This window comes from Varroa destructor, unplaced genomic scaffold, assembly GCF_002443255.2.
Source record: "Varroa destructor unplaced genomic scaffold, Vdes_3.0 BEIS01000004.1, whole genome shotgun sequence".
NCBI classification, from domain to species: domain Eukaryota; kingdom Metazoa; phylum Arthropoda; class Arachnida; order Mesostigmata; family Varroidae; genus Varroa; species Varroa destructor.
The window spans coordinates 50,237,253-50,254,036 of NW_019211457.1; the positions used below are offsets into that span (position 1 = coordinate 50,237,253).

Genomic DNA, 16,784 nt, shown 5'->3' on the forward strand with positions numbered 1-16,784 from the left:
ACTTAAAATCCTCGAGCGATATTCTTTAGTCTAAGAAGTAGCCCAATACTTAGCCAAGATATCTTATAGTACATAATCTAATGTAGGAAGAAGTGATGTGTTTATAAGCTACAAATTTACTAGATAAATAGATGGGTACGTTGGCTATACGATTCCACTGTGTATCTCTCTTGATACCAAGGAGAGCCGACCGTACAAATGGGCTATAAACGGTTAGAAGCATAGATAAATATTGTGACAAAAAATTAGTATACATTAAAAGAAAATGATGCCCGCTGAAAAGTTGACTGAAAAGAAATTGGGCATGAGTCAAAATCGTAAGTTTAAACGAATCGACTGTACTTTTCATTAGAGCAAGCTTTTTTTGGCAATACTTTCCAGTAAAAGTTATAACTTGAACAGACAGCCAGTGTTAGAAAAAAAAGACAGTGTTAGAAAAATATTGAAGCCTTCGGTATGCGTAGAAACATGGTAACGTTATTGGCATAGTTATTCGAAGTACGCGCCAGGGTTCGGTTTGCCTGCTGTTGTAAATTAAGTTATAATAGCTCAGAAGTAGTCGATCCATTCTTGTACTTATCTTGTTTGTTGGTTTATCAGAATGTTTTAATGTAAGAGCAATGACAGCCTTATTTAGATGATACGTTGATTTTACTCATGCTACAATAATTCGAATAGGACGCTGAGGAACTAGTCTGAATTTGGCTGAATCGACAAGGAAATCCAAATGGTTTCCTGTTATTTCAGGCAATTGCAATGCAGCCTTAAGGCATGGAAAATCTGGCCAAATTCGAATTTCTAAAATGGGTAGTCATACGAGGTCTGATTACGGGAAAAAACCAAAACGCTGTTTCTGCTTTCTGAGGCAGTGTTTGGATCTCACATGATTTTATCACACATGGATTTTAAGACTTGCGGTACACCTTTCGCCAACATAATAGATAATTAAAGGGTTCTGGCGGAAACTTCAACGACCACCATTTCATCGAGTATGCGATGTAAACGGCTTCATCTGCTAGGCAACCAAAATCTAAACGAGTGTTATGCCTCAGATAATCAGGCGAAAGAGACCATTCCCAAAACATAATATGAAACCACGCTTAAGCAAAATCGAGCACCGGGAAACGTGGAAGGTCTGCAGGAACTGATAATGGGATCTTGCCAGGGAGCGTCGATCCGTCCAAGCACAAGACAACCAGTTCTGTCCTAAAGCCGATGAAGTCAAAGTACAGCCGATGTCCGTAGTCAGTGCCGAAGGGCCGATACTCATACGAAATACTCAAAAGCTAGATGCATCGAACAAATTTTACACAGAAGCTGAGGAAACCGTGAACCGCTGAGACGGCGATGAGGAAAAGCCTAACGAAGGAAAAGCTATATGAGCAAGTTAAAATATGAACTGGCTGGAAAATTCTTTCCGAGTCACCCGGTTTTCGATAGAAGTGATTCTGAAATCAGTCAAAGCGAACGTAGAAGCAAGTTTCTGACAACGTTCCTGAAGTCACCGTTGAGACAGTTCTCAACGCAGCAAAACGAATAAAAGCAAGTAAAATACCAGGCGCCCATTAGTTTCAGCAGCGGCTGTTGAAATTCTCTTCAAAAGTTTACCGGTGAGTATTGTAACTGTCGCCAGGAACAGAAGAAACGAGTTTCCAGTGTTCCGGACGTTATGCGAGGTAGTTCTTTTTCAGCAAAGGGGGGAAGCTCATTGATCCATCTGCTGGCTGAAAGTCGAGGCCAGTCGCAATCTCTCTTCTATGCAGAAGAATACAGGCTGTTACCTAACGGTCAGTATGAGTTGATGGGAAAGCGTTCGTTCCACACGTACAAGACCTAATTATGATAGTGCTTTTAGACCAGAAAAACGCAGTGAACTGTTTGGCGATCCTTCAGTGCCTCCAGAAACGAAACATTGTGCCGTTCTTAATATATATTACGCCAAGATGTTATGTCGAAAGAGGCGGGCCATCTATCATAAAGGCACATTTTTCGCTGCTGTAAAGCCTAGCATAGGGTGCTTAACCGGACATACATAGACGACATGTTAGTGAGAGTGGACTGGAGTTAGTGAGAGTTACGAATTGTCCTACAATAATCGCAAGAGCAAAGGAAGGCTTGGGCGGTATGCAAATAAAGCTCTTTTTAAAATCACTTTTAAAATAGAAGGAAACGGATTTGAAATGACGCCAACTATATTAGAAAGTGTACTTAAGTATCTCGAAAATCACAGGAGAGGATAGAGATATGGTGAAAACAACAAAACACCTTAGAATTCATCTTGACAAGGCCATTAGAGGAACACGTTATGCAATAGAAGCTACGATGAAGGCCACAAGAGGAGCTGCTAAGCTTAGCAGGCTTGATTGTCATAGCTCAGAAGAAGAAAAAGTTTTCGAATATCGAGCAGGAGCACTCTTTAAATTTCTCGTTTGGACGATATTTGGAACGGCTTCATTGCTATACAAACCTTCCCTTGAAATAAGAAGAAACATTGACAAAGATGCACAACAAACAGTCTTGCATGCCTGGCAGAACGAACGGAATGCTCTTCCGAGGGGCTTCCTCAGCCAGTAGTACGATATTCTGAATATATAAAAGTGGAGGGGGCTTCATACTAGGCCCAGAAGACGATGCGTTCCGTACACTAGCCATGTGTCACGTGCTTGAACTAATAAGGAGCAGAGTGGGTTTAAGAGGGCCCGCAAAAGTGGGCATCTAAGGTCTTGTTTGTTACATATGGGATGATAAGAAAAAATGCGAAAGATGAAGACTTCGAAAAAAGCATTATTAGCAAAAAGTGCATTGAAATACTTTTTGGCATTAGCAATTAAGTACGAGAATGGTGCGGTAATAATGGTTGGCACAAGTCGAATTCACAGAACGTACCGTGAGATTTTGCTGGTACGCGATAAAGCGCGTCTGATGGTAGGGAGTCAGACCAAGATGACCGCAGTCTAGAGATCTGCTAACCCATGCTTTTTTGCTATCCATGCTAGTACTCCATGCCTAGCCGAGCTAATAGGGCATAAAGTTTAAGAAAGATAGATGCAGATTTAGCAGATGCGATCTCGACAGATCAAAACCGATCGTCCGGAAGAGAGCATTAAACTGATCCGAGATCTTATGCGCTATACCTACCTGGTACCGTGCAGTTATACATTTGGGACGCCCAACCTTAAAAACGAAAGGCGAACTGTGCTCCGGAGCTTACTATAGAACTCACTGTTGATCGAGTTACATCTGGGCTCCACTAATAAGTCAGCGATCTAATGCGAAAATGTTATTCGATATCGTAGTGTGTCCAGAGCGTCTACAAGAACACATTTTACGTCGTGTAACGGTTAATCTGCGAGTTAAACCGGCAGTCATTTAATACATTTGAATCCATCCGTAATTAAATACATGAGAAAAGGGTAGAAGAGCACCTATAGTGTACATGATGATAGTCCAATCACTCTGCTTTCGTCATTTTGCAGTCTTTTTAACTTTGTTACACCCCGTCTTTCGCGCACTGTGTTTATAGATTGGGTGCCTTCGTGTCGATTTCCAACTAGTCATTCATCCTTGACGGTTTATGACTCATCTGGTTCCTGTTTAGGTTTCGGCTTTTTGTCAACATCTTTGGTTCGCCTAAAGTTTTTGGGTTTTTTGTCGACATCCTTTGTTCTTCTTGGATCCTTCGGTTTCTTCTCTACATCTTTGGTCTTCCTTTTCGACTTCCTATCACGCGGTTTTTTCGCTTCTACAAATGGCTGTTCATTATCTTTTGATACTTTTTTCTCTTCCTTGACCACTTCCGACTCGGACAGCGAACCCTCGGATGACTCTTTTTTTTGTGACTTCGGCTGATCTTGATCAGTCTTTATCTTGCTCACTTTCTTTCGCAGGTTTTTCCTTTTCGATCTTGAATCTTTTTCTCTCTCTTCGTCGGTCACGTCCTTTAGCGTTTCTTTGCACGTACCAACGGCGAAATCTTGCGGTTCTTCGCCAGGTCCATCATATTGCGGTCCCATATCCAGGGGTTCGTCTGACGATGTCATGTAATACGGCGACAGTTCTGGTCTGTCCCAGTCTTGTTGGATCCTATATGATGTTGCATATTGCATATTAATAGACTGTTGTTGCGCATCATCGGGTATATACGATAACGGCTGTGGTGGAGGTGGTAGTGTTTGATACGGCGGATGCGATCGTCTGTACTCTAGCCGATATGGCGATCCGCACGAGTGTCGTGGACTGGACAGGTGTGGCGGCCTCGCAGGTCCTGGCTGTCGTGGACTACCGTAAATAGCCAGATGTCGCGGGGCGCCGTATGCTGAATTACGTCGGGATGCCATATACGTTGAAACTCCGTATGACTGCCGAGGATGCTGTGGCGGACGTGATGTTCTTGGACTATATAGGAAATTCTGCTGTGCTGACACGTACGGTGGTAGCGGTAGTAGCTGAAGCTGCTGTTGAGAAAAAGGCAGGGGGATGTAGGGCGGAGCGCCGGGATATGAAGGCGAGACGTATGGAGGAAAGTGTTGTGTCGTCATATATGCAAAGTACTGCTGCGGTGTTGTCTCTGGAGGCAGCATATTTTGCTGCACCAGATCTTGGGCGTCAACGTCATCTCCATCCGATTCAGCAGGTGGATCGTTCATGTACCGTGGGTTAAAGAAAAAGAACGACGGCATTTTCTTCGTGTGTTGAAAGGCAAGGGGTATAGTACTACAGCACAAGGAAACGAAGCAAAAAATTAAAACAGTTAGCACATACGTTATACATAGTTTTTTGCAACTAACAACCCGTTTTTCAAGGTACTAATACGATGGCCGCGACGGGCTATTGTCAGTTGGTACAAACATGCGATATTGATCAGGAGCTAAGAGGCTTTTTCATCAACAATAAACCGTGCAAGCACCTCAGGTAGTGGAATCATTGAAGTTGGATCTGTTACTTACACATGATCGCCGCACCGTCTGATAGAACGTTTTGCGGCGGTACAGGACGTCAGACTAGGCGTATTTAATATTTCATATAACCGTCAATCACACGTGAATTAGACTGGCAATAAGTACAACTTTTAAACACGATGAGATAAATACAACATAAATTGAGTTCTCTATGATGGCAGCAATCCACTTCCGGACCTTAACCCTGCTTGCAGCAAAGTTCGTTTACGATAGAATTAACATCATAATATCGTTTCCGTATTACAGTTTTTCAAAATAAATGCACCACAATCGACTCTAGTCGTATCTGAACTACGAAAAATATTCCGGAAATATCACAGTCGCATTGTTATTGGCCGCTCGAACGAATCACTGGCCGGAAGAGGGCAAAGAAAAGTTTCTGTTTAATAGTCACAACGGCTTAGCATGTTACAGTTATGGAGAGATGACGTCTGACCTGCGTTGTATGTGGTACTGTTACGTATTCGGAACTCAAATTGTGCATCTTCTAAGACATATCCTTGTTGTCGAAAGGATAAATACGGTTCATGTATATGCCTAGATCCGGACGCTAGTCTGAACCGCGCTTCGGATCGTAATGGAGACGTTTACTGTACGAAAGAACACTTAATTTTTTCAATCATTCGCCCCATGAGATAAATAATCGTGAATATTTTAATACAATATGCCAGTACTAATCATTCAAGACATAAAAACATCTATATAGCAGAATTTTTTTTTTTTTTACACAAACATTATCACTATATTGCAATGGTAGATCGTCGTATATACATGTATGTTTTTATATACAAGCGAGAAGGCTGCATCGGTTTAAAGCTTTAGGACCAAAGCATCACATCGTTATCGTACTTGACGTAACCAAGTTTCTTTAAGGCCTCTTAGATAGTTGAGAGGTCAAGGCATCTATGGGTAAGTGAACCACAAGTTTAACTTTAGCCGGTAGCGTGTGAAGGTGAAGATAGCCCAACTAATTCAAACGCAACGATCTTTGAAAGCATAATCAACTAAAGACACTATATGAGCCGGCCATGCAGACCGTAGTCGTCAAATAAAAATAAAAAAGAAAAAATAAAAAAGGTATTTTGTAACAACAAAATATTAACATATTATGTGCTCTTCGTTTTTGCTCAGGAATGGCAAACTCGTTAAGGGCGAGCGCACGTGCGTTCGCTCTTTATATTATATCGTACGCAGAGTTCGATGGAACCGACTTGCCCTTATTCGCAGGACCCCTACCCATCAAGGTCGCCAACCAACTAGTAAAATGAAAATTGGAAATAATTACTTCTCTGGAGTTATGTTACTGTCTATAACAAGTATATATATATATATATATATACAATATATGCATGTTATCTGTGAATTTTTACCTCCACACTCCCAGGCACACGAGCTTACCCGACTCTTTCTTCCACACGATCTATATTACGCATATATAGAAAAACGCTACCCCACGCGATTCTATTAACAAGCTCAAACCTATACAGGCTGAGCCCGTGTCCTAATCTTTGTAGCTATTCTATTAAGTTGCAGTTTCCTTGCTGTACTTCTTTCATCATTCGATTTCTCTGTGCACAAATTAATCCGTAGTTTTGATTTTGTTATTCCATTGTCTTGTTTTGAAAATCCGAGATCCGGAAATTTCATCATTTGGCACAAGTAAAGAATAAATCATATACGTGGTAATAATATTTTTGCTTTACTTTAATATTTTATCACGAAGTAAATAGATAATGATACGAATCGCATTAAAGGTTCTTCCAGCACATTAGCGCTCGCTTACTTCTGGCCCCTCTTATTTCTAACTTCGCAAAAGCTAGATGCAAGCAGGAGCAACAAAAACTTACGCCGTCATATATGGTTACATGGTTGATGAGTCGAATCCACAATTATTTTTTTTTACAATCGAATATCTATAGAATTTTTATAGCTTCTTCTGAAGTATGTGTATGTTTCATGTATTATTACGCTTTGTACGGTTGTAAGCTATGCTGCAACCGAATCTTTAGAACGAAATCGAGAATTGTGTCCGTATAGTAGCGGATTGCATACTGACAGAAGTGCTCGGGGCAATTCACTTGAACCCAACTACCGGAAAGCCATAAACTTAAAGCTTAAATATCTCAAAAATAGACTTTTGATTAAGTCTGTTTGACAACTAAACGCTTGTCAAAGTAGAATTGGGCGGTAGGCCCCCAGTACAATGTCTATCAGCGACATTAATATAGTAATAAATATTTAGCACATATTGTTTTGACTCGGAATAAGTCAATTTCGATACCCATAAAATCTATTAAGAGAAATAGTGCTATGAGTGTTGCAGGGCCAGATAGTTAGATCCACGATATCATTCATCGTTCATATTATAAGCCTAGTAAGCCTTAATACAATATAGCAATGCTATGGTAAGTTCGAGTCACCCTTTCAATAAGTATTTAAATGTGATCGGAGACAGAATTATCAATCTATATAATTAAATTCAGTTGGGTGACGAAAACGAATGGTTCAGTAAAATTTCAATGCAGTCTCGCGCCCATACTGGCGCTAATTGTGTGTTCGAGATTTAAATTTAAAAAAAAAATAAACAGTTATTTTTTTTTACAGAAAGCAGAATTAATGCCAAAATGTACACTGCCACTAAAGACAATACATATTGGACTATCGAGTCAGCGGTGCATTTAACAGAATCAACAAACTATATTCTTGGAATACGCGGGAGATCATAGAAATTCACGTAACATCAATCGTTTTTTTTGACATGACAGCTTTTAAGTAACGCTGAGATATATCATACGTCGAGAGCATAGCAACTAATTCGGTAACTGTCCTAATCTGCGACATTTTTAGGCTCTGACCTGTTATCAAGAATGACCCTGTAAAATGTCATCCAAAGAAATACAAACGAAATGTATAGTGTAAATCACAAGGTATTACAAAAACGTATGGGAGTTTGTTTGTCATAACATAATCTCAGTTGCGGATGTTGACAAAGATGCCTGAATTACGGTGTACGACAGGTCACAACGCGAACATTAGTTTGCCCGTGTCGGCCTTTCTTCGAAAAAAGTGAAAATTATTACATGTCCTTTTAATAATTGCATTGCATAAATGCTGCAAAACACCCAAGGGCTTTTGTGAAAAGGCTTTTGTGAGGTGCGGAAGCTAGTCCTTCAAACTGCGCGACTAGCGGGAGAAGATGTGTTACCGTTTTGACTTCATGAAGCCCAAACGATGGACTTCCACAGATACGGCCTTGAAAGCTTCATGGATATAATTCATCGAATTTGATTCATAGTTCTATTCGAAATGTACCTACTACTCGTCTTCAGCTTAACAATTCACGCACCTAGTTTTCCTAATACAAAGAACCTAAGTTGATGCTATGAGCAGTATTTATTGTTAGCGCTACACCGATAACCAATTAGACCTGTAGTTGCAAGCACAAACCTTTTAGGAATCAGTTCCGTTTTGGTGATCTCGCAGTCATTGTTTATAAATTTTGTCCCACCTACAAAGGGGCCGCCATATTGGACAACAATAAAACTACAGACGTGAAACCGCTGATAGGGCGGTAATTTTAAACCGTGATACGACTTTTACTTTGCATATCAATCTACAAAGGCATACACATTTACATAGCTCAGTATGTAACCAAAATCGGTTCTTCTAGAAGGGAGACGCCCACGGAGTCAACGCTTAAGGCGTCTGCATATACAATTGGAATATCCTCATTTGAGATGCGTTTCAATTAGGATAGCCGCGTAGAAAATATCCATCCTACTGCCGTGCGGTTTTAGTATAAGGCTCGTATCTCATGTACTTTATCTAGCAAGGCAAGCCAGAGTCTTTTGCAAGTTTTCTGGTGCTGTTAATACACTATAAACTTCTACGACATAATATGAAATCAATCTACTCACGTATCCGATATCTTTTTTTCCCGAGTAAGTAGTCGATCTCTTTATTCTAGTCTGTACTGAAACAAGCCTATTCTTCTGTTTAAAAAAGGCCCGATCAGTTTCATAAGGTGTCGCCTAACATAGGAATTACATAATGAAGAGCTGATTCGGAGCGAACCTCGAGAGGGGAATTAGTGAGTGATGGTCTCGACGGAAGTAAGTCCTAACTATCAAGATTGGCCCACACTAGGCCTAAAAAGGGGCGGCGTGATTTTGGGCGTCTAATGGGCATCTTGTCAAGTATGTTGCTACGTTAGCCATTGTTAATAAGCATGCTGGCACTCAATGATTAGGAAAATACGGTATTTAGAAAAAATAAGAGAAATTAAAATAAAAAAAGACAGAACGAATTATTATTAAGATGAATAGTTGTTTGTATGCTTGTCATACCGTCTACTGAAGAAACCCAGTAATATCCTCTTTAACTAGACCTTTAGTGAAGGCAAATCCTTGGTTCTATAGCCGAAAAAGTGAAGCCGAAAGACTCGGTCACATAGAGCGAATAGCTGAGAATGCTAGATGCATCTGCTAAAAAATGCTCTGGAAGTATTGGTCATATGTGAACCGTATCATTCAAACTCTGTCAAAAAATAGTATATTATTTCGAAATTCCTGATACTGCGCATCTGAAAAGTTCGTTTAAATTTGATAGATAGAAGCATAATAGCCGATTTAATGAACTAGCTGGCTTCTTTTTCCCTCAAAGGCATGAGATTAGCTTGCTATGATGAGCCCTTGGCGATAGCATAGTAGCCATAGGTAACCACCCATTGGTAGTAACCAAGGCAACGTCCGACATCTTCCCGATATACACTATTCAAAAGTGATATATGTATCAAAGCTGGGCTTATAGTTTAAGGAAAAGTTTCTTATTCCATCATATACACGTTATCCGAAAAGCGAATGCTTTGCACACCTTATACCGTATCTATTTTCCTGTTCAAGACCCCTATAAAACATAGGATACGTGTTATCAGCGCTGCCTGTGACCTAAGTGATTGTCTTGATTATTCACAGTTATACCATATGATGGCTATGTACGATAACCAAAAGGTATGTTATACACTCGCTTCTTCAGCAACCGTTTCGTTTCTTCATCAGCTCGTATCATAGTCTGATGTTCGTAAATCGTCGCGAGTACCTCTACTATTACTGCACTATAGTTTTTTATGCTTCACTATTACATAGTCCGCATATCTTCTTTCCAGTTTCAAAACAATGCTATTCAATGTTTCAGTTCTTTAATAAATAAGCGCTATGCCTTGTTAACATCTGGCCTTTGCGGCTGAGACACTCGCGGCAGCGGTAGTGGGGAAATCTCACCGATAATAATCAAAATCCTTCTGGGATATATTACTTGAACGTCTCTCTCGGTAGTACGTCTTAGGCTGTAGCGTTGATTGCGTAAATTACATTCAGTGCTTTCCTCTGCGCGAGGGCTTTCTGTCGCAATACGTTTCTGGCCAACTCCTTGACGGGATTTCCTGAGAAGCAATCGCTTATGAGATAGACTGTTAGATCTTGACTTGATGCAAGTATAATGGCTGAAAGCGCCAGTCAGGCATCAATGCTTTCCCTTGAATGTAGTACGTTCCTCAGATGCAGCATCCGAGCCCTACGATCAAAAAATCAGGCCTGAAGTCACTAAACTAAAGTAACTACATGGTACACTATTAAAAGCGAATATTCCCATGATCTCTTTGTGCAATCTCGATGAAATTATTTTTTCCTGTCCGTTCCTTACCTTCCCCTTTGAAAAATTATATAGTTCTTCGGACGTCTTATATTGCTCACGCCCTTAGCGTACAATATTCCACTTGTTATGTCAGTGGCTTTTTTTTTTCATTCGTATTGCTAGTTTGAGCTTCACCTGATGCCTTCCTTCAAGCCTTCTTTCATTATTTTACAAATTATGCCGAGCGCATGTGGCGACACTAGGGTGAACTTAGCTGGGCCGCTGTCCTCCGTATTGGGTTTAGACTATTTGGAATGTGCGCGCCCATCGTTACTACTACATTCGCATGTGCCACATGCTTATGGGCAGAAATATACTGTTCCCCTATGTCCTACTTACTTTTTTATTTGTATTTGAATTATGTAACGTATATGGCGCGGGGCAAGTGTCAGCTCCACCTAGACACGTTGAAATAGCTTGATTGATTCTGCTTTAGAAAAAGGCGAAGGTATAGTGAAGCATGGCTTACGAAACGAGTATCAATCGTATAATCAGTAACTATCAGAGTATTACCCGAGCTTAATATAATATTTTGAAACTTTTTGGAATGCTGTTCTGAGCTGAGGTGTGATGAAATGCACGCCAATTCTTCTCACAATAAGGCATGCAAATTTAGTAACTCTTATAGAGTAAGTGAGCATTTTACTATTGAGTTATTGTAGAGTAGTACGTCGTAAGAGAGAACTGCTTCCGTCATAGCGCACTTAATGACTGTAGCGGCCAATTCGAATCCCCGTGGGTAACATATTTACCTACTTATCTTAGGGACAGGTTGTGGTCTAGGTCCGGAACCGGGCATAGACAGGATTTCGTTTCATGCTAGGAGCCAACCGTCTAATGGAAGTATGTATACCTAACGATGATACCGAACGTAATACTCAAAACATTAAGGATGTTTGACACCGAAGGCGATAAACAACATATCTGCATTGAATCGCATTCGTCATAACCTTCCAGAACGTAACGCCTCAATTGAAGTATGCTATTGTGATGTCAACTAATGCGATTCTAGAACGAACCTAAATTTACTTTACATAAATTATTGAATAAGCCTTGTTTTACAGATACAGCCATATGACAATAATGTCAGGAGTAAACCTTGCGGATCGTCGATGATCACCTATATACACCTTTACCAACTATTTCATCAGAATTCAATTTTTTCTAATTCTTGCAATATGCTCCGTTTGCTTTTAGCCTGCCCTCTACATCCCCGGTCTTCGCTTACACATGCTCACCCTCGATCTCCACTATATTCCTTTATCACAGCATAAAAAGGCTTAATTGACTCTTCAATATCCCTTCTACGGTAGATCTCTGTTTAGCAGCGTTTTGAGGAGCTGTTAGAAATTGTTAATACGGAACTTTTCCTATAATTACCTTACGAAACCCTCGTGACCTCAAACGTTCAAAATCTCGGTTACTAAATATAGCACTTCAGGGTTCACTTTAACTCCGTTACCTTCTCTTTTCTCTCTTGGGTTACACTACTATTATATTAGTTAAGTTAAAAGCCCGTCCATCGAGTGAAGTAAATGGCGAATTCGCTTTCGACATAATTATGCTAATACAGTGTCGAATGTTTCCGTCTTGTGGTCCAAATATATATAGTCCCCTAGAAAAGGGCATAGATTGTTATAAGAATTAACGCATTAAGTTATTGCTTCACCAGATGGTGCTCTGGTGGTAAAAGGACAACTAACATGTAACTTGAAAGTGTTGCCCAGTGACAACAGTAACGACACTTAGAGTAATGGCTCAGGGCCTAGTTATATACATATACGTACTAATTTAAAATGCGACCGATTCGATCAGAGAAAGCTAATTGATTTTCACTGACAACATCAACCCTCTGAAGTCCAGCTGTACGGCAATTTCTGATTGTTCACGAAATGCTATAGCAGAAAGAATCCGTTACTTCATTCAAATCTATTATATCTGCTGATAGGATTGGTAGCGTAAGCACTTCAGCTACGTGTTTCACGTAATTTACGATTTAATGTATTCTGTATTATTCATATGATGATCTATATACAGGTGCCGCACAATGAAATTACGTGCCGTCAGCTTTTACCTGTACTTTCGAGCCTTTGTCCAGCGCATTAGAAAGCAGAAACGGAAAGTCCTTTTAAATGTTCGTTTGTTTACCTGACGTATATAATTACAGTTAACCGTCTGGGTCATTTAATGCATGCGCTAAATCCATATGATCTATATACCCATATTAGACAAGTGGCATGCGAAGATTTTTTTAATGATCTACACCGTACTATGTTTCGAATGTTAAACCGAAGTTCAACTAGACGCTATTATTAATCGACCTACCGAGGTGCTCGCTTGGAAAAACTGTAGATATTGTTGCAGTAATAAATATCGTCTCGCAAACGGAAATACGCAAGAAAGGGTTCCTCACTAGCACCCTACGTTTGACTTATACGGCTGGCATCTACGACCGTAAGATTATGAAATCTCATGGTTTTCAATGCGGGAATGTTGAAAGGACACTGTAAAATGTTCCATGGCTGGCAAATCTACTTTATGTGGAGCTTACAAATCTACTTTAACCGGTGGCTATAGGAAATGCTTACAGACTTCTGAGCTACTTACTGTAGCACTCCTCTAAATCTTGAATTGAACGTCTAAAAACAGTAAGCTAAACAAGACTTCACTCCGTACGCTGTGAGTAAAGTGGACAAATGTGGGTTAAACCCACTCACATTCGGTAAGACTCAAAATGAATACTCAGGCGTACTTGTATAAAAATGTTAGGCTTACGCTGGGCAATTCTGGACTATAAATAGTCCTTCAAACACTTCAGAAAATCGACTTGACACGCGGCCATACGAAAACTACACAATATATGCGACATTAGCAGCCTAGTCAGTAATGATGTGACAATGACACGGGCGTTTTTGTGTTATTTTGAGCTATGTGGAATCGGGGATCTGGGACAGATGTCTTTGCACACGAACTTACCCAGGAAGCTGCAACGAAAAGTGGTGATAACAGTAGCAAAAATACTATATGATAATAATAAATTATATATATTTAAGGAAATTTTCTTATTTATGTTGTAGGTGTCGTTCCTAAGGATCACATTTGTTTACTATAACCACTACTAACCGCAAATGCACAACTCGAATTGAGCAACATACGTCGGATACATATGTCATTGCAGATGCTCGCTAGGAACAATAGGACCAGAAGGTCTGACTGGTGTTTATTGCTATTCGATTCTCTCTCAACAATGAAATACCAGGCCGATTAGGATTTTTATCCAGCAGGACGTTTCTTCTTCTCGATGCAGAAATGATCGCTGATTGCTATGATCAGGTACTCTGCCGCTCACAGATCCGTTTTCTGCGAACGCTGCACTAGTGAACAAATCGGTGTCGTCATGCCCGTACTTTTCGTCCAATCACGCTCTATTTATAGCAGTCGAATAATTTTCAATCTGGGCTTTTTGGCGGCTATATATACTTATCCCAGAACATGCTTGTCTTCTCAAGCGGCTAACACTGGAGAAATCCGATGCATCATTTTAATGAAAAGCGTATGCTCTTCATTCGTACATTTCGGTTCTCCACGATTGCACGAAAGTTTGTTAAACAACAAATAGTCTTCTGTAGGGACGTGTTTGCCTCTGTTTTTTTTGCAAGAAATATGTTTATACGACATCTTTTTTTCATTGAAATTGGAATCTACACACCGAAGATTTGCTGCTGTCCACGTTTAAGAAACAAGCTTGCTATATCGTGAACAAACCTTTGTTGCATTAAAAATAAACAAAAAAAAAACTTGTCGGATAAAAATCATATAAGGTTGTAACCTCATTCTTGTGAAACATAACTAGCAACTAACACCGGCTAAATATCATTTTTTTTTCCATCGATTGGAATTTTTAATGCATGCTTGATGTCTTTCTGAATAACTCGTGACATCGTTTTAAACATCAAACTTCCTCTCTAACAAACGTTCTGGTCGAAACAGAAGGGTCAATAAGGTTACACGAAATTACGAATGGCAGTGACTAGTTTCGGAATTGGCACTGTTGTTTTTCTATCGTAAATTTTGCCCTGGCGCATCTCACTTGCAGAACACCCTCGATCTAGGGTAACTCAAAAACGTATTGTCTTAATAGTGGTAATTGTAGCGCGTAGAAATTGGATAATAGCTGATCTTCGCTCGAATGTCGAGAGCTGGGCACTGCTGCTCGTAGCGACAAACTCGCTGTAGAAAGAACTGGTTTTTGTCTATACCAGGAATTGCGGATGGACGCATGCTCGTTGCCACCAACTTCCGGCCAAAGTTACTTCACGTGTTTAGGTGCAGTACCTTGTACATTGTGATAACTCGAATATTGTAATGTACCTTGCAAATACGCGTTTATAACAATATAAGTCTAGCGCGAACAGATGTGAAGCGATCGTTAATAGTAACCAACGACAAAGTTAAGGCAGTCCGCTTCATATTGACAGCAGTGATTGGATGGCTGGTCATACGGGTCCATTAGCCCACTTCATAGGCTGTAAACTGATTTTGATTGCAAAATTATATTAATTCAATTATATTAAGAGCACGGCCATACTTGCGGGGGACGTCGAGAACGTAGTTGTATGCATAGTACACAACTACATGAGAACGTTTTGAATAAGTTTTATGGCTATTTTAAAGGAGGTGTTTAAATAATCCCCCTGTCGCTACTGTAAGAATGAAGAAGTGTTTCATGTCCTAAATGAGTACTGCTGAATGAAGGATAAAGCCCGAGTTTATGCGGTTGCGAGGTCTGCTGCTTTCGGGGGCTTTGTCACAGCGGCAGGAATCTTCTAATGCTGAGTTTGTTGTAACGGCCTTGAGCTATACGCTGGGGGCGTCGTACTCCCTCTCCCGAAGCGGTACCAAGCAACGGGAAAGCGTATCAGTAACCGTAAGCTCGGTTACTGAAGCAAAATACATGAATGGCAGGCTTCAGCTGTGATATCGGGACGATCCGAACGCAAACAAACTGTACGTTGAGTAACGGTGTGACTTTTCCTAAAAAAAAAAAAAAGATAAAACTGAGGCTATCTACATCTCGATTTTGCTACACTGACCGAAGCATCTTAAAAGTAAAAATTAACGTTGTTGCAGCGACCGAGATAATACCACTACAACGGTATGCTTTGGAACGGCAAGGGCCTCACTGTGTATGCCTATTATCTCAAGAGATGTGCAAGTGTTGCAAAGTAAAAGAAAAAACTATACGGAGAAATGGCGTTGAGCGCCGAAAGTTGAGATTCGTAAGTGGCTTTTGGAATAGTCTTACTGGGCACGCGCACAATGGATCGTGACTTGTCACCCCCTAGACGCTAGAGGATACCAGTCAGAGAGTGAGGACATCCCTTACGATAAATACGTGTAGCTCCTATTATCGATGCTTATGATTATATAAGCGCAGACCATATATCTGGGAGCACTCGTTATTGCCACACGACGAAGCTAGTCTGTATTTTCCGCGTAAACTGTGTGAACATTCGCTTCGTAATGTAGCTATTTCCCGCAGTTTCTTATCGCAGCAACAGCATCCAGCATCCCTTCAAGAAGTAACCGCCGCGACGAGGGTGAGGGATTGGTCTTCTGGCGCTCTCGGTATCTGATGAAAAAGGTGCAACCACTGGTCCAAATCCTACGTTTTTGTCAGGCCAAATTTTTTCGTCACACGGCGCATAAGCTAGACGTGCTAAATATATTGTTTCTACTGGCAAACTTATATACTTCTATATGTACGTAATAATTCCGCGAATAGTCGCCTTATTCAACGGAGCGTAAGGTAATCCCCCGAACCGACCGTCGCACGACGTAATCAACAACAGTTACATCTATAAAACAAAGTAATGATACAAGAGTGATGATAGGAATACCCGAGTAATTATATAAGAATAAAGGAAGCATATATAATCAGAAGTAATAGCATTACGGCTCCAAGTAATTAAAAAGAAGCTTGTGTCATCATACTATAACTTGAGTAATTACACAAAGAACTCCCACTGACTGTGTGTTACCGTTAGGTAACGCTCGTTGTGCCTATAGCTTTTGCCGCTCATAGTCTAGCTGAATTGTATAGCGAAATAAGAAAGCAAAGTATACGTTCATGAT

At 40.4% G+C, this 16,784-nt stretch overlaps 1 protein-coding gene across 1 annotated transcript; it reads right to left on the bottom strand.

The window, feature by feature from the left end:
* Positions 1–3,311: 3,311 nt before the first annotated feature.
* Positions 3,312–8,513, bottom strand: LOC111250154 (uncharacterized). Its single transcript, XM_022804934.2, has 2 exons — positions 8,406–8,513; positions 3,312–4,713 (listed from the first exon to the last, which is right to left on the bottom strand). The coding sequence occupies exon 2, from the start codon at positions 4,677–4,679 to the stop codon at positions 3,573–3,575; it is 1,107 nt and encodes a 368-aa protein (XP_022660669.1). The 5' UTR covers positions 4,680–4,713; positions 8,406–8,513; the 3' UTR covers positions 3,312–3,572.
* Positions 8,514–16,784: the final 8,271 nt, after the last annotated feature.

Coding starts and splice junctions, on each gene's coding strand:
- LOC111250154 (XM_022804934.2), bottom strand. CDS start 4,679: ATGCCGTCGTTCTTTTTCTTTAACCCACGGTACATGAACGATCCACCT.